The sequence below is a fragment of the Gymnogyps californianus genome, chromosome 2 (assembly GCF_018139145.2).
Source record: "Gymnogyps californianus isolate 813 chromosome 2, ASM1813914v2, whole genome shotgun sequence".
Classification (NCBI taxonomy): domain Eukaryota; kingdom Metazoa; phylum Chordata; class Aves; order Accipitriformes; family Cathartidae; genus Gymnogyps; species Gymnogyps californianus.
The window spans coordinates 151,260,148-151,284,904 of NC_059472.1; the positions used below are offsets into that span (position 1 = coordinate 151,260,148).

Below are 24,757 nucleotides of genomic sequence, written 5' to 3' on the forward strand. Positions count from 1 at the left end.
TGGTGGGAAAAAAATTACATATTTTAATCAGTGGTCTAGGACTAATAACTAAAAAAGCCTTTACTATATTGTGAAACTGATACTGGTAACGTGTTTTCTAGCTAAGGAAGTTGCAAGATGCTGGTTATTAAATTATATGATTCAGTCTGCCATCTTGATTCTCTTTCCCTCTTGTCACTCTCAGCAAGTCTGGCACAAATTAAGTAGGTAATCTCATGAGTAGCTAAATTTAGATTTAATGCCTTATGCTATTTGAAAGCTGATATCCTCTGCAGCTTTGAGATGCTGGCTCTTGGATCTGGAGGATGCTGATTTCAGCTCCTAAGGATACCAGTTGAGCCTCTGAAAAATGGAGACACGGGGTGGTAATCAGAATGACCAGCTTCCAGGAGAGACCGTCTTGTATGGTCAACTAGTAGAAAATAGATGTTCTATACAGCAGGATGAATACTGACACTTAAGACAGTCTTTCAGTCTGATTATTTTCTTAGTCCATGTGTTACCATAGACTAATATAATAAGTTTGGCTATTCATAGAAGGTTGTTTGGATAACTTGAAAGCACATGAACTGTCCTGAAGACAAGTCTTTTGTTCTCAAATCCTGTTAAGAATTTTCCTCTGATGCAATACATGTAAATACAAGTAAAGTTTACACAATTTGGTTCAAGATAAGTCTTTTGTTAAAAGGGAGTAACAGCCAGCTTATTTGCTGGTGGTGCTTCTTGTCTTACTAAAACATAATTTTTGAGGAGTTCAGAAATCATTTAAACCCTTGCACTTAATATGAGCTTGATTCATTACATTCAGCCTCCTTTTTTTTTTCCCCCCTTTGTGTAGACGAAGAAAAATTGGATGACCGAGCCAAACTAAGCGTAGCTGCAAAGAGGCTGCTTTTTAGAGTAAGTATTACATTTTCTTAATAGAAGGCTGAGTTAAACATTGCATATACAAGATGCTGAAGAACCCAAAGTGCATTAGAATGAAGTGTAATGCAGTTAACCAAGTCTAAGCTACATAAGTTCTTTTTTACTTCATCTCGCCTACCTACGCAGTAGACCTGTTGCTCTAAAGCCTTCTTTAAGAACGTAATTTAGAGAGATCTGTAGTTAGTTTTAACTCCGTGACGCCTACTGCGCAATTACATCCTGCTTCTAATTCAGAGATGGGCATTTGGGAAATTTACTACTTTGCATGCAAGAAAGCTAAAAAGAAAGTACTGTTTTAGAACTTTTCATCCATGGTTTTAATTATGACATATGTCCTCTTAGGAAATGGAAAAATCATTTGAAATGAAAAATATTCCTAAACCACCTACAAGAAGTTCAGCAGTAGAGAGAAGACTGCGGCGTTTGCAGGATAGATCACACACGCAACCAATTACCAGTGAGGAAGTGGTCATTGCAGCTACGTAAGTCTTGTACATATATTGGCTCTAACTTTGGTTCCTGCTTTTAAATCTGGGAATAAGTTCCATATATGTGGTGTTTACAACTTTGTAGCAAGGAAAACATTTATTGTTAAGGGCCAACTTCCTTGAGAACGACAGGGGAAACTATATTGAGATTCCTTTTTAGAAGCAGAGGGACTAGTAAAACATAACTTTTATGAACTGTAATTTGGCAGAAATCTTATGAACCTTTAGATTAGGTAAACGGGATCAATCGTAGCATTGGTTTGTAACTCAAATGAAAAAGATACTTTGCGCTGAGGGAAATCTGCACAATTTCTTATGGAATGTATTTGTATTGGGGAAAACCTTTTACACTCTGAAATCTCAAATGTACTTTTTGGAAATGCATTTCTTGCACTCTGGTCATACATCATGAGATGCCCCTGAAAAAAGGAAAGTCATTTTTGGGGAAAATTAAACAAAGGTGAATGGATGTTCACCTAATGATCTACTAAAAGATAGCTTATGTTATGGGTAATGAATAACTTTGACAACCTGTTTGCTCGTCTAGGTTTTTGTTTCTTTCGAAGTATTTGAAGTTATTTTGCAAAGGTCGCAGCAGATAACTCAATTAAAAAACATTGCTGTTTGTTTTTTTCTGTTTTGGTTTGGTTTTGGTCTTTTCTGTAGTTAACACTCAATGTATTGCTTTTCTTAATGCTTTTTTCTTCTCTCTCCCTGTGAATTTTCCCTCCTTGGCAATTCTTTAAAGTGAATCTACCCCTGCTTCACGTTCTGTGAATACCCACACAGTAGTGACAAGAGTACCTAGTCCCACTGTAGTTAAGAGCACTGTACAACCTATCAGGTACTGGGGGGATAAACATGCATGTTACATGGAGCACAAGATTCCTCAATAGCAGATGCATCTTTAAAGTCTTGAATGCCTTTTCAATGTGTCAAGTCAATACTCGTTTTAAGAATATTTAAAACATTCATCAACTTAATTTATGTTTGCATGATAAAACAATGCAGCTTTTTTTTGTCAAGCATCTGTTTTCAGGACCTTTCTAACCACACTTACCTGTTCTAGAAGCATATTCTTCTTCTTTGTGAAAGAAATGAATTTGCATGTGAGCAAACCTAGCAGAACCCTCTTTGCTCTTGTACTTTTTTTTACACGGTAATGTCATCTTGAGATGAAAATACTAAAGCTGGGTGTTTGATTTCACAAGCAGTACATATCCTCTTTGTCTGTCTCTACATATATTTTTTTTAGCTTGCAAAATTAAAGGAAAGATAAGAAATTGCACCACCTATAGGTAAAGTTGCAGAATACTGTTTGCCTGTTCTGAATGAGAGAATTTTAGCAGACCACGACAGAAAAAAAACCCACAAGAGAATATTACCAATTCCATAAGTGTGGCTGAAGGTGAATAAAATATATTATTGTAGAGACAAATGCAGTTACAGCTTTTATGAATGAATGTGTCTGCCTTCAGCATTGGTCAAACAATCTTCAAAATTAATGAAGCATATTTCAAGACTATTTTTCGTTGTTGAGTTACCCCAGATGACTCAAAACAAAAGACAGTCTGAATTCTGTTCCACTTCAAATTGTAAAAGGCATTACAATTTATGCTAACCTAAAAGCAGCACTAACTTGGAGTTTAAATCCATCTTTTAAATGTTTTTATCATATATGCTCCACAAATTATTTCTAATAAAATTGAATTTTATGTAAATTGCACTGTAGGACCCGTGTTTGTTCTACAGCAGGCATCTTAAATGTCTCTCCATAGCTGTGTATTCTGTATAAAGAGATTGGTCTGAAGTATCTCTCTTCAATCTTGAGTTCCCCTTTTAAAAAATTGTTGTGTCCTAATCAAATGAATTTGTGAATGAAAATTTAACTTTTTTTAAATCTTCAGCTGTTCAATTAGAATTCATCATGCCAATGTTGAACCACTGCACAACCACTTAGTCTGCTATATTACATTGGCTATTGTGCTTCCTGTGCAGTTCTGCTTCTATCAGGTTGAGTTTTTAAAACTTCATAATGGCTCCTTAAACTCATTTCCAGTTCTGTTTCTTCAGCTTGCAGGCATCAGCACACCAAAAAATTTTAGCTAAAGAGGAGATAAGAGCAGCCAAAGAGGCGATGGGGCAAGATCAGTCTGATGAACCAGATTCTTCCACCTTAAGTTTGGCAGAAAAGATGGCTTTGTTTAACAAACTGTCTCAACCAGTATCCAGGGCCATCTCTACAAGGAGTCGAGGAGATATTAGGCACAGGAGAATGAACGCTCGTTACCAGACTCAGCCAGTCACTCTTGGAGAAGTTGAGCAGGTAAGTGCAATCTTAGCTCTTTTTCATTTGTTTCTTTTTATTGGAGAAAGCAACTTCAGTGTAAGATGCCACAACAGCTGCCTTTTCTTTGCTCTGAGCTACACACTGGGGTCATGACCCATTCGCAGGAAAAAGCTTGTCAGGAAGCAGTCTTCTGACATTGAGGAACAACATCCTCTAAAATGTTCGATTTCATTGGTGTGTTTTTCTTTTTTGAGTAATTCAATAGTATGTAATCTTCCTGATTAGTGCATGCTGTACCTTTCACAGTGTCTGTCTTTTCTGGTAGAATGTTACATGTCTTCTAAAAGTAAATTCCTGACCAAAGGTGTAAAAACTGTGACACATATCATCGTGCTTTAGATGTATTTTCAGGGAATTCTGGAGCTTTGTCATGTGCAACTTTCAGACTCTTTCCTGAAAGCACTCTATATTTCCATTATTAGTCAGGACATATTCTGTCATTTTTCTCTGGGAGGGGGCATTGATTTTTATTTTTATTTTTTTCCCTAAAAGCAGAATGCTTTTGAAATTCAGAAAGTCATGGTCAAAATGAAATTATTTAATATGTGCAGTGGAATTGGGCTTCCTGTTCTGGAATCCTTCATATAATTGGAACTGCAAAGGAATGCCTTTTTAGTGAAGTTTGAGCATAAGATGGCCCAGCAGTGGTCTTTCAGAGCTGATGTTCACAATAGCAGAAACATCAGTCCCTCAGTATTACAGTTTTAAAAGAAATCACTTTAACAGTGAAGCACAACTCCTATGCATGTCGTATTTCTAGGGATTTGGATCAGTCTGACTGTTAGAAAGTTCCTATCCTTCTCTTTCTATATGCTTCATTCATGATTATACATTTTCCATATTATAATAATGGAATAGTGAGAAGGCAGGATTTCTCTAACCATATTGGCACAAAGCTGTACCGATATATAATTGTACTTTATGCCTACTTTACTTAGGCATGAATTAGTAGTAAATATTTGGCAAATTTATTTCAGCAAGATTGCCAGACCTTACATAGTCCTCTTTCCATTTGTTTTCCACATGCCACCCACTATCACAGCCTGGCCTTTTTAATGATTGTGTCACTAACTTGTTTGGGGACCAGGAAGGTGATCAACAGAAGTGGGCTGAAGCGGATGGGAAAGAAGTGACAGTCACATTAGTTTGTCAGACTTTTACAGAACAAACTTGCTCTTCAAGAAAGGAAACGCAGAGGAAGCATGTTTTGTCATCTCTTTCTGAACCTAGCAAAAGAAACCAGAGTTGACTCTGGACCAAGTTCAATGGGAGTGTATTTTCAAAAAGACTTACTATAGTGAACTGTTCATTTGGAGTATTGGGATGTTTTGAGATGCAGTTACACTTTTTCTAGGAAGAAACAAAAGAAAGGTATCAAAATAGATAACTAGAGGTTACATTACCAAAATACATAATTGCAAATGTAAATATCTTGTAATTAAAGCTGAAATCCCTTTGCTGATCCCCTCTAAATTTCTAATTCTGATAGATGCAATGGAAAAAGAGTAAACTGGTAACTATTTTCTTACTCTTTCTTTCGAATCTTTGAGTAGTAGTCTTTGCTCTGCTTTCTGATTTGTTTAATGAATGACTGTGTTGTCCATGCTTTATGGAATTTGCATGTGCATTTTAAGTTTTCAGTTGATTTCCTCCTACTGGTGTGATTTTATCTATTCCTTTTGCATGCTATTCACTAGCCCTGCAGTTTAAGAAAACAACAAAAAAAAAGCCAAACAAAAAACCTCTCCTGATGTGTATGAAGGCATGTTTGTGAGTCTCTTTCATAGCTTTTGTTGTCTTTGGAGAAGACAAAGCCAAGCTCTGCATTTCAGAAAAATTTTGCATCTTAACTGTCTCCAGGAAAACTTTATAAAATTACTATGTTAGAAGAGTAGAAAAGATAATTGTTCCACTCTGGAGGCCAGCAAAGCAAATTTGGAGATTTTTTTTTAATAAGCTTCTTAGATTCAAATACTTTGCCCAGAGATGCACATGACAGCCAGTGTTTATATTTGAAAAAGACCTAGACTAACAGTCCTGCGTGAAGGTGATTTATGTGGCAGAAGTGTCAGGAATGTCTGCCCTATGTAGGACAGCATGGAGCAGAGTCTCTCTCTGGCGCTGAGCGAGCTCCAGAGCTTGGAAGCTGCATAACCGTATCAGAGCAGAGCTGTGCCAAAGCTAATTAGTCCTGCTGAGGTGCAGAGTTGATTAGCCTGGGCACATGGCATGTCATCCAGCGTCTGGAACCTGAACTAATTTCTTTAGTGCTGCGCAGTACCGTGCCAGTATGAGCCTTTTCATGGAGCCCTGACACAATGTCATGTTGCATGCTAAACATACACCCTTTATTGCTAAAGATGTTGCTGTTCACATACAGTCGTTTCTTCCCTGGGTGGAATAATCCATCTGCAGCCAAATTATGGGCGCATTGTTGCTCTCCTTATCTGTTTCTAGTCTATATTTACAGAGCACTAAATTCATATGGAAGCACACCTCTGAAGAACTGACGTGATTAGACTGTTTTCGGGAGTTGATGATTTCAGAGCTTTTAAGTCCTTTTTTTTTTTTTTTTTGTTTTTTTTGTTCATAGGTACAAAATGAAGGTGGAAAAATTACTCCCCTGTCAACTGCAGTTGCAACATCAGTTTCAACGATGGCATCTGCCCTTTCTCCGTTGTATGCTGGAGACCTGCACACAAAGCCAACTAGTGATGGAAGCATCAGTGCTGCAACTAGAGCTGATTTGAGATTCCACTCTTCAGCAGAAAATTCGGACTCTTCAGGAAAACGCACACAGAAGTCAGAACAGTGGCAGCCCTCAATGGAAGCTCTAGAAAGCAAAAGAGCATCAAAGAAGCATGAAGAAGAGAGAAAGAGGCTTCTAGCACATGAAGCTAATGAAATTACAAAGTACAGCTTCTTTGAGGAAGAAACCACACATCCTGTTCCTGAAAAAACAGGAGACTACCATAAAGAGACAACATACAGCTCCCTGAGGAAGGGCAGCATGGAACTGTTTAGTTCACAAGCACTTTTTCAGCCTCTTGAACAGAAGGAAATCGATACTGGCATGCAAGGTAAATGGGAAGTCAAAGAAGGCCAGTCCTTTGAAGAAAAGATGGATTTGGAAAGTGTTATGAAAAGCAAGATTTTGCAAAGAGGTGCAGTATATACTTGCTATTGGTGTAGTCTTGTTCAGCAAATGGTGGTGTTTCTCTAGTTTTAAACGTCTTCATTTCAAGCATTATCAAGGCTGGTTATGTTTCCTTTTTTTAACACTGCTTAAAAGTAGAGAAATACCTGTGAAATCTTAAGTTTTACAAACACAGTTTTCTCTTCGTTATTCTTCCAATTCTTCAGCCTTTAAAGATGGCTCAATTTTATTCAGATTTTCTTACTTTGAAAGAAGTGGTATTATATGCTGAAGCTAAGATTTGTCCTTTCCTCTTTTGCCCTTGCCCTCCAAAATGCTGAACAACCTAAACTTGCTGCTCTGGGTCAAGTGTCTGCTCTTAATTGTTGCCTTCTTGTGCATATATAGTTATGTATTAACTATATATGTACGTATATAGCTAGTAGTGGATAATTTTCAGATAACTAATTTTGCAAAACTCCTGTTATTTTCTCTTCAATGTGGTGACAAAATATAAACCAAGTAATTCTCAGAGCAATTACATTTCTATATGCACAGCATAATTCAAACTGAAGTAAACTCACCCATCTTTTATTTAAAGTGCTTTGGAAATAATCAGTCAATTTGGTCATTGCAAAAAGCCTTCTATTCTGTTGAATTTAGAAGGATGTTGTATTAGTTTTCTGTTTTATTATGATGGGGTACAGGACCATAGTACCCTATAGTGCTAGAAGCATTTTTGTCTTCATCCTGTGAAGTTAATTTATTTTGAATTTAATGGTCTTTGAACAGGCATAGGGAGGAAGGTATAGTTCTGCCTGTATTCCTCAAAAGCAGTGTCTGTTCTATCCAATTAACTTTCGGTGACTGCAGGGGAGACAGAGACTGGGATAAACCAGGAGCAGTCATGTATCAGAGGGGTGTTGTGCTTGTAAAATTTCAAAAAGAAAAATGAAGATCACTTATATTTCCTTAAGAATAACTGTAATGGTGCATTTATCTTTCATCAAGGCTGTTTTTCCTGTGGTTTAATTGCTGATTCAAAAAACAAAACCAAAAAAGTCCCCAGCACCCTCCTAGAAAATAATACCTTTATTAAGCTATTACGTGTACTCCCGGTATGCTACTTATGCCTTAAACTGCTTTAGCAATAAGTTAATTTCTTATTTGTATTTTGTCTGCTTCTCTTCCTCTACTCTTTGTTCCCCTCTCACTTTCATCTGTCCATTTGTTTTCCTGTTGGTGTGATGACAGGAGCAGCAGTTTGTGCCTCATCCATATGAAGTTCAGAATTGTGTATTGAACATGATATTCCGTGGCTTCATATGAACTTCTGTCACAAATGGCCAGTTTATGCAGCAGATAATATTGCACGATTAATCTTTGTACCCTAGCTCAGCCAGAAATTTTTTCTCTGTTAGGATAGCATGTGATTTGAATGTTAAAAAACAGATTTGCTGCTTCAGTGTTACTAATGTAAAATATGTTTCAGACTAGCACTAAGTCTAATGCAACACTTATCTTTTGAATGGGCAGACCATGCTGAGCCTACTTCTGAACTCACCAGCACATCAGCAATGAGGACAGTTTCACAAACCGCAGCTGCGGCATCCTGTAGACTGCAGGAGCTCTCCGAACAATTGGAAGGCAAATTTTATAAGAATTCCTGTGAGATGTTTTCCGCTGGAGAGAACAAAGCACAAACAACTGAGGATGTCCTTGATAATTCCAGCAAAACGATGTCAATTAAGGAAAGGTACTTAAATTTCACTTTTTTTTGAAGTGATCTCTGTAAATAAAGTTATTAGACTGATGGTATAAAAAGAAGCTTTAAACCTGTTTCTGAAAAAGCTAAGCAGTGATTATTAGGCTTTATTAGATGTCAAATACTAACAGCAGAAACATGCAGCTAATCTGCCTGACATGCTTATAAAGCAGATGGTGGTGAATGAGAATTACTGTTCAAGAGAACGTGAATCTGATTTTGAAAGAGCCACCTGAATAATCAAGAAGTAGTTCAGAAAATTAAAGTTGTAAAAATACATGTTCTAGTTACATTTATACTAATATACTCAATATACTTCCCCAGGTTCTGCTTTCAGTTACAACAGGTATAAGGTGATGATTTTTTTTTTAATAGCCAGTTTTTTGTTGGTCTGTCGGAGTCTCTTTTTAAGTAAGCTGAGTACAGGGAGTCAGGGATAGACTCTGTGATGTTTCCCTCTCTACTTCAGAAATACATGGTTGGCATTTTGACTTCTGAGAACTTATTGTAGGGATTTTAAAAGGGTAATAAGTTGGACAAGTTTGTGGGAGTATTAGAAATATTTTTTCCAACCCAAGATCATTCTGATCTGAAACAAAATGTTAATTTTTCTGTGCTTGTGTGGACAGTAGGAGTTCATGGCTGGAGCTCCAATAGCTGCTGTAGTACTTGTAAAAGTCATTCTAATTTAGTTAAAACTTTGAGAGTATAAACTCAGCCCCAAACTGTAAAATGATCTGGTAGCAGTCCAGTGAGTAAAATTATGATTATTTGCTTCAAGTTGACAAATAGGCCTATTTTTACTTCAGTTTTTCTGCAGTGAAAGCAGAACCAATAAATAAAAATAGCTGCTTGATTAAACTTTCACTGTGTAAAAGTATTCCCTCACTTGGTGAGGTGGGTGTGATATTGGAAACACCTAACCTTTTTTTTTTTTTTCCCCCTAAATTAAAACATGATTCCAAAGCATGCTTCTTAAATTAATATATTTCTAGGAGGTATGTGAGACATCCTCATTTATAGAGCATCCCCACTCCCTGTTATCCCCTTAACATAAAGAGGGGATGCAGGGGCAGCTACAACAGCTATGCAGTCTTAGTCCCCCTTCTGAAGGATTTTTCAGTTTACTGTTGTTTTGTTTAAAGCAACCTTCATCCTCCCCTGTCCACCTTCTGTAAATATGTCAACTGTCTGGGCAGATAAGGTTTAAGACCAGTAACTTCTGGTTTATAGGTGGTAAATGATCTGCCTTCCCTGATCCTGGTGGAGAAAAAGAGGTTGGAGGGAAGGGAAGATCCAAGTATTAGCAGCTGTTTCAGTCCTAAATTTAATGCTTCAGTTGAGTTGATCTCTTGAGGACCTGATGTTAAAGACTGTCAGTCACACTCACAATCTGGAATCGCTTTTGTGAGGCCTCCAAGACTGTCTAGTCAGTCCCGAAGCTGACAAAAGAAAATACCTGCTGTCTTGTCAGGAATTTGTATATTCTGATTCCACAAATGTCTGTAAATGGCAGAGCTGGTATCAAAATGTTTTAGCCTTCCAAAATACCACAGTAGTCTACTTCTTGGCCCAGAATTAAAAAACTACAACCAGTCATTTTCTTTTGCTTGGCTATAGCCGATGCCAAGTATTCATAAACCTCAAAGAACATTTCTGCTAAAGATTAACTATTACACTTTGGATTTTTTTTTTTTTTCCCCTTTTACATTCACTAACTTAATCTTCCCATCCAGTGGATTTTTCTGGCTGTGTCAGACATTCTTGCACCTTATGGATGAACAGCTTTTCCACAGATGTAATGATATTTGGGCAGGATGCATGCATGCTGGTCTGGACGAAAGTGATTTTCCACAAAGACTTACTTCACTGAACTAATATTATCCTTGTGGAGTGAGTGCATGCCTCGCATTTTCAGAATTACCTATATTATATGGAAGAATGAAAATCATGATTTTTCAAGGAAGAAAAGACACCTATCCTCTCTTCTTCTGCAAACATGCACCATGGAGGTGAGAGGGAGCAAAGGCTCATATCTTTGAGTAGTTTTGGCTGTGTGTTGTTTTAGGCAGCCAGGGCCAATCCACTGATATGTTATATATGAGTGGTGGAAACCTTTTTTTAATTGTCTTGCCTTCAGGAAGAGGAATGTCTTGGAGGACTTCGAATGGAGCATCAATTGCATGTAACTACATGTCTTTGTGCATTTATGGAGACCAAAGTTGCTAGAAGGCCACCCTATCAGCTCCGCTTTAGAAGTCAGCTGCATGCCACGATCACTATTTAAAAAAACTACAGATAACTCTAATTTCTGGTGGACCTCTTACCATCATTCATTCCTTCTCAGGAAGGGCCCAGCCTAAACTTAATTTTCAACCTTTTTTGATGTATGGATGCCAGAGCAAGACTTTCTTATGCAGACTACTCCCCACTATAGTGAATTTATGCACTCTTTAATAATCGGCTTCCTTTTTGTAGTTACTTATCTCACGCTGGCTTCCAGGATTTATGATTTAGCTGAAAAGAACTGGTCAAGTGCAGCCAATGGAGTACATGTGAAAGCCAAGCCTGTGTCCACTTTAATCTTCTGAAGCATAACACTAGCAGCTAAGATAGTAAAATACTGCCACAGAAGAAAGATGTGTCATTTTTGACATTTTTTGCCAGGACTTTTGCCAAGGCCTTTCATACAATGCTCCTTGTTTAGGTAAAATCGTTGTTCAAATCTTGTTTCTGTTTCCCTTCAGTATTAATGCAACACTTTGCCTTCAGCTGTGAAAGCTTTTGCTTTGAACTCATCCTGACACCTCTGGGATGACAATCATTCTGTCTTGATGGAAGATATTCTGTCTCAGTAGCAGGTGAAAGAAGGACGCAGAGCAAGCTGTCAAAGATGGGCAGATACACAGAAAGCTTTTTTCGTTCAAGAAAAAGAGTAAAACTGATTTTTTTCAGATTGGAAAAGGAACTTTTGGAGGCAAAAGCAGTATGAATAGAACTGTGAAAGTGAATAATGAATAATCATTCATTATTTATCAAAAGTGGAAAACTAGAGGTATGCAATGAAACTAGTAGGCAGCAGGCCTTAAACAAATCCAAGGGTTAGACCCAATAATTGCCTTATTTTTGCAGACTTTCCAAAGAATCAACTGCTGTCTACTTTGAGTTAAGCTACTGAGCTGGTAGGCTTGCTTGTGTGAACCAATTCAGTAGTTCTTGCATCTTTATTCATACAAAAGGGTGCCCTCCAATTGTTGCTGAGTCAGGGCAGTCTGAGTTTATTGCTGTTTCCATCGTTTGAAACAAATGCATGGCTCTAGGTTTTACACAGCAGTGAAGTTTTCAATGGCATACAGGGCATACATGTTTCTTTAAGTGGTGATTTCATTGCTCAAAACAGACAAACCTGTGTTCTCACTCTAGGAACGACTTGTTTCATTACATATACAAGTGAAGAGTGGAGGGCTAGTATGAGTCCATCCTTATGACAGAGGAGAAAACAAAGTTTCCAGAGACACAGAAGCATTCTCAGAATTACAGATTTTCACTTCCTGATCAACCAAGCTGTTTGCAGCAAAGGATTAGGGCAAATACCCTGCAGCAATATCAGGTTAAAAAAAAAAGAATTTTTTTTTCTGCCTGCTGTGCTGAGCAGCTATAGACATTTTTAAAAACAAACCCTTCTTAGGCCAAAGCTGACCAAAATGCCTTCCAGCTTCAATTATCACAGATCATTTCTAAGCAAAGCTGACCTGAGAGAACATAACTACTGAAGATAATTCAACTGCATGGTAGCAATTCAGTCCCATCTTGGTCTCCTCCACAGTTTCACACATGCATGGATGCACTCCAGAAGATTAGTTCTGGGCAGTGAAATCTTGTATACGTTCTGGAAACAATGACCATGGCCTCAACTCCTTATTGTGAGTCCTTCTCACCCCTACTCATCCCGTGCTGTGAGGTATGAAGCAACCAGGCAATGTGAAGCCTGCCAGCGCTGCCTGCCTGGGCAGGAAGAGAGGAAATAACTGCTTTCTTAAATACTAACATTCTTACTGCCATTGTATTCTGTGGATTTACTGTTTTCTGCATTCTTGGTTTTTCTCAAATGACTGCCTTAGGACCAATTGGTCATCCCTGAGTAGGTCAGTAACATGGTTGCACCCGCTGGATTTTTGCAGGAAGCAGCTGCCTGAAACTTGGCTTCTGGCTAGACCTATTCGGTCCTACCCTTTCCTTCTCCCCAGAGTTTCAAGACAAGACTTACTGTGAGGGTAACAGTAATCACATCTCTAAAAAGGAATCTCCGTATCTTGTGGTCAAAATAGGTTTAACTACTGAACCTGTTCAAATATTAATAAGGTTAAGGGTTTTGTATAATCCTTACTGGAATGCCCTAGATTAAAGAAAGTTATGTAGTAAAACTTAATTCAACTAAAATAAAAATTATTTAGTGGACTGATGCAACTGTTTGCACAAGTACTGCAGATATACATTTTATGGATTACTAAGAATGATTTCTGAAAGCTGGAAAATTCATACAAATATTAACTTCTGAGGAAGGTAAGCTGAAGATCATGCCTGTGTAGACCTTGTATTCCTAACTGACCTCCCCTACCCCCAAAACTAATCACCTCAGGGTTTGTATAGACAAATAGGTTCTAATTCTAGCAAAATAAATCTACATGCTGTCCCCACCAGAGCCAGTCAGTGTCCCTTTGTGCTATATTCAGAATTTTGCTCAAGATTAGGAAATAGCACTTTCAAAAGATCTTACTTACCTGAGATTAATGGTAATTCACATTTTAAATATAAGACATCCTTTAAACAAGTTGAATCTTGCAGATAGATTTCACAGCTGTAGTATAGTTAGCACCAAGTTACTAGTGCATTGATACTACTGATTTGTGTCACAGCGATGCCTGAGCTAAGCAAGGAGATACTCAGTGATCCTTAGGAGTCTGATAGTAACCTCAGTCGCTGGAGTTGTAGTGAAAGCAGTAACTGCAGAGTTGTCATTTGATGTGCCTCATGAGACCTAATTGGTGGGTGCCTGCTGAACAGACCTCTTTCTTCTTGGGTTTTAAAGAAAATAATTTTTTAAGTCTTTTTTTAATGAGTACAATAGAGACCAAAGGTAGGATTCATCTGATTAACTTTGGAGATCTACAGCATAAGCATCCATAGCTGAGCTAGTCACTCTCTGTGCCTTATCGACAGAAGGGAGGGGAAAAAAGCAGTGATTAATCTAACCTATTTATATGTCTACTTTACGATGATCTGCATTGTACCTTCGTCTCCCTTGACTGTATTGGCAATTTCCACTGACTATACAAATTAACTGGGGTGCCTGTCTCAGATCTAGATGTTTGTGTTTTGACAGATGATTCCCATTCAACATGTTCAGTAAAGGCTTGGTGTTCGTTCGTGAGCTTTGTGTACGTGTATGAAATGTAAATAACTATAGTTAATGTTAGAAAACTTAATTTCAAATTCTCTTGAATGCAGCATTAGTGAAACAATAAGGGTAGCTTTTGAGGATAACAGGAAGTACGGTATTTAAAGCTACCTGTTGGCATGGTTATTCTTCCAGGTTGGCATTGCTGAAGAAAAGTGGTGAAGAAGATTGGAAGAGCAGGCTCAGCAAAAAGCAGGAGTATGCAAAAGTGTCTGTCACTGATCGTAGCACGCAGATGCAAGAAGTTGAGCAGCTGTTGAAGAAGGTAACTCTATCCTTGTTTGGAAAAAACATCTTGCTTGAAATGCTTCAGCTTTTTGAAGATGCATCCAACTAGACAGGCATGCCTAATATTAGCTGCTAGCTCCTGCTATTCCTCTTGTTGTCAGGCTTGCTTAAAAAATAATTCTCCCAACATGAGAGCTCTTTAAACAAGAATGTCTTCACTGTCTTGGGACGTATAATACTGGTTACAGTGTCTTTACATCAGCAGATTATGAACCAGTAAGTGGGCCTGTAAGGCTTCTGGAACGTTTATAGGTATACTGATTTAAGCCTTTTTTCCCCCCCAATGAAATTGGCTTAAGACTTTAAGTTCAGGTGTTTTCTTTAGTATGGGTGAGCTTGTAAAAATTTCAGATTCCTAAAGCTGTGTTGTCTCTGTGCATATACTTTTTTTTGAGCAGTAATTTTGGATCCTAGGAACACTGAGGAAATGCAGGTACCAGAGCGTTCATGAGCCATTTGGCTTTTGGTTATCTTGCATGATCTTTGGTGTTTGTGGATAGCCAAAACCATCTGGACAAAGACTTTATCTGTCTTGTCAGTGTTAGTGAACAGAGTGGGAGATGGGTAGAAAGATGTAGAGGAAAGGGAAGTCCACATTGTTAGCACACTGGCTATGTCTGTATATGAGTAAGTTATGTCACCCAGCAGAAGTGGATCTGTAAAGCAGAACGATTACTGATAAGGACCTGCTATCCATGCCATACTTGCTTGTTTTGCTTCAGAGAAGTTTTGCTTCAGGCTAAATTTAGTCTGCTCCTGTGGCCTGGCTGCTGTTAGCAGCCGTGGTGTTACATGGGAATCCAGGAGTGTGCTTCAGGGCTTAGTTTCATCCAGAAGTCTGTGCATTCTGCAATGTGAACCAAAGAACAGAAAGTGAGGATGACTGGGAGATTTGCTTCAGAATGGACTGCTGGTTCAAACTACAGGACTAATGTTGACTGACTTCCCTTCTGAGTCTAGTATTTTGAAAATGACAGTGTCAGATAAAATAGACTGTTTCAAAAGCCTTTAATTTTTGAAAGAGTATTTTCACAGAGGACAAGTGAAGAGAAAATTTGTGTTATAAATTTTACTAGTGCGGACAGTAATCTTTGGATCCAATTATTTAGTTGTGAAAATGCTGCTTCTATTAAATAGCATAGGCAAGCAATAACAAAAAGTCTCCTGTTCCATCAGTATATTACAAGTAAGGAGTGGTTACACAGTCTGTCGTTATTGAGGATAGATCTGTGCCTGAACATGACTCATCAATGATTGTGTGTTAACTGGACAGAAAAACAAGAAAGCTGATTTTTGCAGTTTGGTTTATGGGGTTTGTTTTTGTTTTGCCCTGTGGACTTGCTCAAAAATCCAGTTGCTAGTTTGAAAGATGTCCTAAAGCAAAAATAGTTTCAGTGAGGAAAGCAAAATTGCGGTCATGTTTTTAACAGGCTAGTCTCCAAAATGACAACTGTTGAGATCAGATAACAAATGTACTCCAGCTAAAGACAATGGGGTTGAGAAAAAGCTTTAAGCAGCTGCCAAGATTTAGGCAGAGACAAAACCTTTGTTCTCTCTTCTAGCTCCCCAGCACCCATATCCTCCCTGCTGTGTTACCATGTGCAGCAACTTCACTCAGCATAGCACAAGTTAGGCTTTTAAAGCAAGTAAGCGAGCATGAAGTGCTTGAAGGGTACAAGCTTTGAAGTGACAATGCTAGCAGTGGGAGTTTCTGTGACACTGGGTCACCCACTCTGTCGGTTCGTGTTAGCTCTTGGCTATTTAGAGCCAAAATCAAAGGATCTGCATGTCTGCCAATGGGTGAAATCTTGGATGTATAAGAAAAAAATATTAGTCTTAATAGATATACAACTCCCTGAACTGTATTGATATTTGTTATGGTGATTCAGTATGTGATACATGATAAATAATGTAAAGCTTCACTAAGTTGACCAAACTGCTTACAACATACCGTGTCAGCTGCCCTTAAATCTGGAAACACTATTATTGATAATTAATCAGTGTGGTGGCTATTATCCTTTGAGGACCATGAAGCAGTGTGCCACTAAAGTCTCTATTTGTAGAAGAGCTTTGAGACTATGATATACTTAAGAATCTTAGTGCTTTCTGTTGCTGGATTGCAATAAAAATGCAGCAATTGTATTGATTACTGTGTTTTGAGCTAGTTAAAATACAGTTTCCACACATGGCAGTCACGCATTGACAGCAAGGGTGTGTAAAATTCTGTCATGCCCCACTGGTTCAAAATAATGCCTGCAGTTTTTAGTTGCAGTCTGTAACTCCTGTTAATGTAGTCAGACACCTTTTTAGGTTTTCTTTTGTGTGTGCGTCTCTTTTAAAAGGTTATCTGACTTGTTCTGGAGATTTGATTATTGCAGCATAGCTGTATAAAATAGAAGTTATTAGAGTACATTTAGATTTCTTATAAACAACAAAAGTTGAAAGATTCATACTCTTAATAAAATAGTTACATTAAATAGTGCTGTTTGATCACTTCTAGTCAAAATGCTTCTGCACAGTTGTCTGCACGGCGAGATATTTCTCCAAATGTGTTATAGTCATTTATATGTAGGCTAAACTGTAGAAAAACCATAAAATTCATGGAAAAGCTGACAGAGCAACCTCAAATGGGGGAAAAAAGGGACTAAGGAATTAACTCAAGGAGATACAGATGAGAGGGGAATTTGAGATTTACTTGGAGGTCTAGCATCTGTTTTGATGATTGCTGCACATAGGAGGAAAATTTGTTGGAAGCTGTGAGACTTCTTAAATTATTTACATGTATGGTAAAACATACTTGGACAATTTGAAGAGTCGCTCTAACATCAGGGGAACAACTGTACACTGAGGAATGTCTTTCTGGAAAAAAAATCCCTTTTATTTGGGAAAAATATTTTGGATTTAGTGTATTTGTATTCGTCATCTTAGGTTGGATGGAAGACTTCCAGTTTGTTGGGTTTTTTCATGGGTAGAAAATTAACAAACTTTAAAATCTTTCCTTAGTATCAAAATAGCAAGATTTACTGGAATCAAAATTCCTATTTTATAGTCAGCCATTTTTAACAGAGTCCCTGATTAATGTGATTACCAGCTGCATTGCAGTCACATTAAAGCAGTGAATGACATTTGAAATGCACTTAATTCTTGTAGCAAGTTCAAACTGCAGCTCAGCACTGGTGTTAAAGGCTAGGGCTGAACAGTCAATTCAAAATTACTCAGAGACGAAGTGTGTAAAAATCTTAAAGGGGTAAGCCCTTAAAAAGTGACCTTTAGGCAAAATATTAGTCTTTTGCTGTGGTAATAGTTTTATCCATTTCATCTATGGCATCCACCAAGTGCTCATATCCAGTTCTAATCAAAGCTGAAACTCTAATTATTAGGCTTCATTTTGAGCCACTCTAATGATCTGCGTTTACCCGTATTCTGTGCGATGTTCCACATTTGCTTTAACTTATAGAAAGGAAGAATAATTATAGATGATAAAGCATGTCTAATCAGTTTTGGGTAAGCCCAGCTCTGAGGCAGGGGTTATTTGTAGGCTTTGTTTAGAATGGTGAACTCACCTTTGCTGAGTGCTGTGGGCTTAGCAATTCCCTCCAGTTGGCTTTTGAGTATCCCAGTTTTAGTAAGCATTCTTTCCTTTCATCCAGAAAATAGATGGCTTGTTATTTAGCAGGGTCTGATTAAACTTGCAGCAGAATTATTCACATTGTGGATGACATGGTTCATCAATTTAATGGTGCATGAAAACAGAGACATAAAATTTATCAGCATATGAAAAGTGTATCTTCTGGCTTTGCTGTTTCATTCTGTGTTGAGATGTAGTGATATTGTTACTAACTTGTTTAATTCCTGCATGGAATGGCTTTGGTAAACATGCTGTTGTATTATGACAATATTTTTGATCTCTGGCTTTCCAATAGGGAAGACATTTCTAGAAGATTAAAAGATTCAGATTTACTTAATTGTAAGAAATTAGGAGAAGATGAGTTATTTCCCCCCATCTCCATTTCTCGTAGTCCAGTTCTTTTCTAATTCCTTTGCTTTGATTCTGTCCTTGTCATAGGAACCTGTATATGCTTCTACTTACACTCCCGTTATACCCGCTCTCCATAAATTTCATCCTTTTCTACCTATTAATCAGGTGAGCAAAAGTCTGCACAATTTAATTGCTCAACAATTTCAAGTAAGCACATTTTGACAGGGTTGTGTTTTTGTTACATAGGAAATTAATAATCCTCTTAACTGATTAACCATCTTAGTAAATGCTGCTTTAAAGAAACAGTATTATGCCACTATGCTGTGCACTCTTCTTCAATATACATTCTGCTAGTGTTTCTCTTATGGTTGCTTTTCTAAAAATTCTAAAAACAGATACATTCTAAAAATGTATCTGTTAGACTATATAGGTGAGAAAGTAAATGAAGGAGACATTATTGCATTCATTATAACACTGAAAACTTACAAGTTGTTAAAAAAGTTATATAAAAGGAGCAATATGTAACTGCACACCATTTATTTTAGAATAAAATGCTGTGTACCCTGACTTCTCTGGAAGTAATGCACATATACGATGTAAGACATAAAATCATCTAATTTATTGACTGTAAAAAACAAGCTGTTTTTGTTCAGAGTTGACTTTCCGGTAGTGCTTTTCCCTAGTCCCTGTCTAAAGGATTTTTGCCTTGGCGCATCCTGCTTCTATTCTCTGACTGTCCCATCTTCCTGCTTCTCTCTCTTTCTTCCTTTAAGGTCTGTAGTACTAGTTTGAAAGAATCAAGCTCTCTGATTTCTGATGAACGTCATCCTTGGAGATGGAAGGTGAAATGCTATATAAACTTCCTATTTAATTATTGGAGGGAGGAGTAAGACAGAAAATTACATTCAGATCTAAGATGTACATTCCCAAAGCAACTTGTGGCAACAGGGTTAACTTTGTGTTTGCTTGGGAACAGAGTTCTGCTGCTGTTCCAGTAAATGTTAGAGAAGCTTCACGTGAAGTTTTCTTTAAAATCATGTCCATACCTCTGCAATTCCATCATAAACAATTTGAAGAACTTACTTATGAAGGATTAATAGATAGTGAGAAATATAAACTTTCTTCAGCTAGAGCTACATAACAAAGTTGTCGCTGAGCAGAAGTAGAATACTGGATCTTGATCTGAGCAAACAGTACCTGTTTCACGTGATCAGAGGTAAAAAAAGCAAACGCAGGAGCAGGTAAAGAAACAAGTTGAAGAAAAACACAAGAAAACAAGGAGAGTTCACTGAAAGGTCTCAATAGATCCATACAAATCTAATTCTGCTTTATTGCACCTCCTTGTCCCTTGCCTGCCAGCTCAGATCTGTGGTTGTAGTACTATAAGGAATCCATTGGGTTCTTCATTCCCACACAAAATGCAGTGTATGTTGCATGTGAGGAGCATTCTGACCAGCATGCGTAATGGCAGTGAATCCAAGGGGCAGATATTCACTGCTAGAACAGAGGATGATGATTATGGCAGAGGCTATTGGAACTACAATAAAAATTTTGACTACTGATATTTACCGTTTCCACATTCACTTTCATAGCTGTTTTTGAGGATGATCTTTTACTCTGAATTTTTTAAATTAAAAATTAAATTTGGGGCTAGTAACTGAAATGTGTTAGTGTTACCTCTTCTCTGTTACCTCTGAATCTAATATAGCTTTATTACTATTTACTTCAGATAACTTATTCATTCTGTTGTGACAGAGTTCACCAGCTCTATGTATCTAGAAGGTAAATATATAGTCTAACTTAATAACATAATATCCCTCCAGTAGTGAGAGGAGGTCCTCGAATGGGCTGTTCATCCCATCTGTCTTAAAAGGGGAACACCCAAAAAGTGTTCATCTTTCCATTGACTGTGGTGAGCTACATCCTGCCGTCTTAGAAAGCTGCTTCCTTCTAGCTTAGTGTCAAGGTACAGGCAGATTTGTTTGGGTTTTTTTCTGGCACAATTAATTGTTTTGTTGTTTGCACCAAACACAAGTTGAGTATGTTCTATTTTGCTCAAACCACTTCTGAACAGAAAGCTGTGCATCTGCATTGGAGTTTTCTCCTTATAACAAGACCCATATGAAGCTGTAGAGGAGAAATGCAGAAACTTTTTCATACTTGTACAACTGTTGGATTCTTCTTGTGCTTTTTTTTGTCTTAGGAGCCTAAACTGGAGAAGTTATTGTATTAAAAAGCAAATAAATACTTTTTGGATTCTTCTTTTATAGAATTTCTAACATTGGGTTTAAATGGATCCCCCTTTTGAAAAGTACATTTTTTATGTTCATTCTTGGCTTGGACTCCCCCAGGTAGGGGAAGTCTTGATCTTCAACATAGAAAACCATGAATTCCCTTATTTCTTGCATTAAAAAAAACAAAACAAAACCCCAAACAACAAACCAGCATGCTAACAGACCACTCTCAGTTGTGTTCTTGTGACCTAAAGGGGACACTGCTTGGACTGGAAAATTGTGGGGTACAAAATGGAGCATTGCCTAGATGTGGGTCCTTCCTTAGCATGAACTGATGCTGCAAAAGCAGCGGAGTGCCTGTGCATACCCTCAAGAAATGCGTTGCAGTGCTACAAGAGACCAATATCATCATCCAGCCTACCCAAGCAGTGGGGAAAAAAGTAATCCCTGTTTCTAACTGTTCTTGCATCAAGTCTATAACTCCTTCTCAGACTTAAAACAGATCTTTTAGAAAAATATGCAGTCTTTATTCTAAACTGTCAACATACAGAAAATTCACTGCAATGTTAAGTAGTTTTTCATGTGTAATTATTCTCGCTGAGTAAAACTTAACTCTTAACCCTCTCTTCAGTAAAAATAAATACTCATCTGATTTAATCTGAGGTAGATTTTTTCAAATCTTGAAAAAATATTTTAGCCCTTTCCTGCTAAAAGCTAAAATATTTTTGTCAGCATCCTGGATAGAGGTGTAGCAGCTGGAAATGGATGAGCTATTGCAGTGCAGATTATCTGTTCAGAACAACTGTTCGGTGGGAATTGTTCTCATCTTTTTCTGTCTTCCAAATTGGTTGGTTTTTGCTTGTTTCCCTTTTCAAATAACATTTCTCTTAAAAGCCTGTTTACCAGATTTTTCTTATAACCTTTTTTTACCCATCTATGTGATTATTTCTTCTTTATCTTCATCACTCTTCTGTATGTTGGTGTCATCCTGAGGGTCTTCTCAGCAGAACTGTATCTTTTTTCCACGTGCATGAAAACATTTTGATCAAAGTTGGGATGAATCAGATCACTGCATGGCTCTTTTCTGTTTAGAAATAATTTTTCAGTTAACTAGTTTGCAGCCTGTAGGCTGCACTGATATTTTTATATTGCTCAGAAAAACTCAGAATGTCATCTGTGATTAAGTCAAATACATTAAAGAAATCAGAGGTAACTGTGTTAACATATTTAATCATACTTGATCTCATCAAACTTACCATTTTGATTAAACCTGTTTTCCATAATGCCATGTGGAATGGCATTAATTACGTGCCTGTGCTTTGATTCTTCATTGATTGTCTTACAGCAGTCTTCCCATGAGTGTCTGGAACAACACACAGCTTGTGTGACCTGTACCTACATGCTTTAGTTTTACTTCTTCTAAATATTGTCCCCATCTGAGCTTTTATCAGTTTTATACATTTTCCCATTTTCAAAGGCTTTTTTTTTTAATTCAGTCCTTGTGTTTGGGGCATCTCCTACTCCAGTTATTTCATGTTGTTGGATGCCAATTCTTTCGATCCTTTTTCTGTTTCACTTCATTTTAGGAATTTATCATTTGTCTGAAGAGATATCAATGAACACATGGATGTATTTCTTGTGATAAATTAGGATATTTCATTGAATGTAACCACCTCTTTTGTTTAATGGAAAAAAATTGCATTGGAGCTGTTGTCTTCCTAAGCTTTTATTTATTCTTGATACACTAATTCTTGTTTTGGCTTTTTATTGGGGTCTTTAGCTCCCCCTATCAAAATGTCACAGTTATGAATTTGAGATTTATTCTTCTTTCATGTCTTAATTTTTTTTTTTCACTTGGAAATAAAATTTGCACTTAAAAGCTTGTTGAGTTTTACCTTTCTTGCCATATTTTCCCCCCATATTTTCTCCCAGCCAGAATGTGCTTTGACCAACTCATTCCTCCATAAATGCTGCCAGTTGGCAATTGTGAAAGCTTTCTAAACTATTCCCAATTACCAGGTGTATTTTTTCTGAAATTTCTTTTGACAATTGCGTTGGCTCATGTTAGTTTTCCAGCTGTAGAAAGTTATTCTTTCTTTTAATCATCACATATACTTTTGTTTTTCACCAGGACTGTTATGGCAAATTAAATGGGTTAGGGATTGCTTGATGTCTATTCAGTTTATCATTTTTTTTAGTTCATTTGTTCATTAATAGACAAAGGTGGGAGTCTTCATGCATTAGGAAGAGATCTAATATGGAATAGCTCTGAGTTTTGTCACATACACATCCAGTCTGTCTTTTTTTTTTTAGGAACTCCAAAGATGTTCTGCCCATTGGAACAGCTTGAAATCTTCCATTCAAAAAACATTTGTTTCTGCTGTTAGACAGCTACTCTCTTGTCCTTTGACACAGCTCCAGAATTACTCATGATCTTTCTTACAATTTACATGTGTAGTGATTAACACACACACTTTCCAAGTCTGTGTCTTCAGAATTTCCAGTAGCTCTGCAGACTCTGAAGTTTCAGGTATTCACTGGAGACAAAATTCAAAATTAACCCCCCTGTCACTTAAAAAAAATAAATAAATAATACAAATGAAAGAATCCATATGACTCTACTTCTTCCTGCCTCTCCCTCACTTCCCCTCACATTGTAATGGAAGTCAGCATCCTCACTAAGTTAAAAGTATTTGTGTATGAAACTTCACTTGTGGTTTCATTAGGTATTTATTAATTTCCTGCCCAGATCTCCTGTAGTATGTTGCTGTGGTTTTTTTCTACCATCTCTTCATCCCAGAGGTGGCTGTGCTGACACTGGAATGGGTAGAGATTGAGGGAAATGAACAGAGGTTACTTCCAGTGTTTTTCTTTAAAGCATTCAGAGGCTTTTACAGACAAGGAAGCGATATTTAATAGACTTGCATCTTGTTGTTTCTATTGGACATTTCGGAGTTCTAGGGAAAAATCAGAGGTTTTTATCTTGATTATCATGACTTGCAGTCATGGTGTCTGGCTGCCCAGCTATCTTTCCTAATAAATTGAAAGCAAGTGTTACTGCAGAAGGCTGCAGAGATACATAGAACAAGAGGAAGGAGTGGAGGGCTCTCATGTCCTAGTCCTTGTACAAGCCACTTCTTGGCTTGGCTTTACCCTTCTGTCTGATGGATACTGCTCCTGGTAAATGCTGAAAGCTACGAAATCTCTATTTCAGTGTGTCCCCTGCAGTCACAATAGTTTTTATATAAAGTGGCTGATTTATTTAGTCTGTTTGATTTTAAGAAAATAATAAATAAGAATATCTGGGTTTATATCTCTTCCTTGTATCTTGAAAGGAGAAGAGTGTTTACTTTATGTTCACAAGCTTTTGCATAATTTTTCATTTCCACTCTGTGGTTGCATGAGCTAGAGCTGTGCTAAAGCTTTAGATTTTCATGTGGTTTTTCAATTCTAGCAGCTAGGTTGTGAAGAAAAATGCCAAATAGCACACAACTTGGAAGTAATTCTAGAGTTGACAGTCCCATGCACTAAAAATACTTTTATGCTTGATTTCTATGCAGTATAATCCCTGAAATGTTGCTACGTTTTTAAGATAAGTGCATTGAAGCAATATTTCTTTGGCCTGACCTAGCTACAGCAGAGAATGTAAATTTAGTTTCTTTCCTGTTTAATGTACCGTCATCAATCCTTTGTGTTAGGAGGGCACTAAGATAGTGCTCCTAGCTGCTTCTAATCACTCAAGCTGTTGGCTGCTACCCTCTAAAGCAAGCAAGAAAAGCTGAGAGTGACCCAAAAAAAGGGGGGTGGGTGGGCACGGGAGATGATCACAGTCATTGGAAAAATATTCAGTAGAGCAAGCTGACATAGGAATTAAAGTGAGCAGCCTCTGGAGAGATAAGGCTGCTAATCCTGCCTGGAGAATTGAGTTACTGTAAGAAACTGATTCAGAAATCACCAACTGAAGTTACACTTCTTCATTGTTATTCTCTGTGCCACCTGCAGATTTGCACACTTGAAAACATCTGCTGAAAGTCAGTTTAGTGACCTCACTAGTGTAGCAAGTCATGCTTCAAAAGAACAAGGTCTGGAAAATCATATCATATGCAGAGTAAATGGTTTGCTTTGCTTAGAG

At 37.5% G+C, this 24,757-nt stretch overlaps 1 protein-coding gene across 1 annotated transcript in view; it reads left to right on the top strand.

Annotated features, from left to right (window-relative positions):
• Nucleotides 1–24,757, top strand: part of SVIL (supervillin) — a 58,867-nt gene that overhangs the window by 11,375 nt on the left and 22,735 nt on the right. The window contains exons 7-13 of the mRNA XM_050892939.1: nucleotides 839–900; nucleotides 1,270–1,409; nucleotides 2,164–2,259; nucleotides 3,489–3,741; nucleotides 6,359–6,916; nucleotides 8,419–8,657; nucleotides 14,260–14,389. Of these exons, the coding sequence (XP_050748896.1) occupies nucleotides 839–900; nucleotides 1,270–1,409; nucleotides 2,164–2,259; nucleotides 3,489–3,741; nucleotides 6,359–6,916; nucleotides 8,419–8,657; nucleotides 14,260–14,389 (1,478 nt within the window). The remainder of the gene's footprint in view (nucleotides 1–838; nucleotides 901–1,269; nucleotides 1,410–2,163; nucleotides 2,260–3,488; nucleotides 3,742–6,358; nucleotides 6,917–8,418; nucleotides 8,658–14,259; nucleotides 14,390–24,757) is intronic.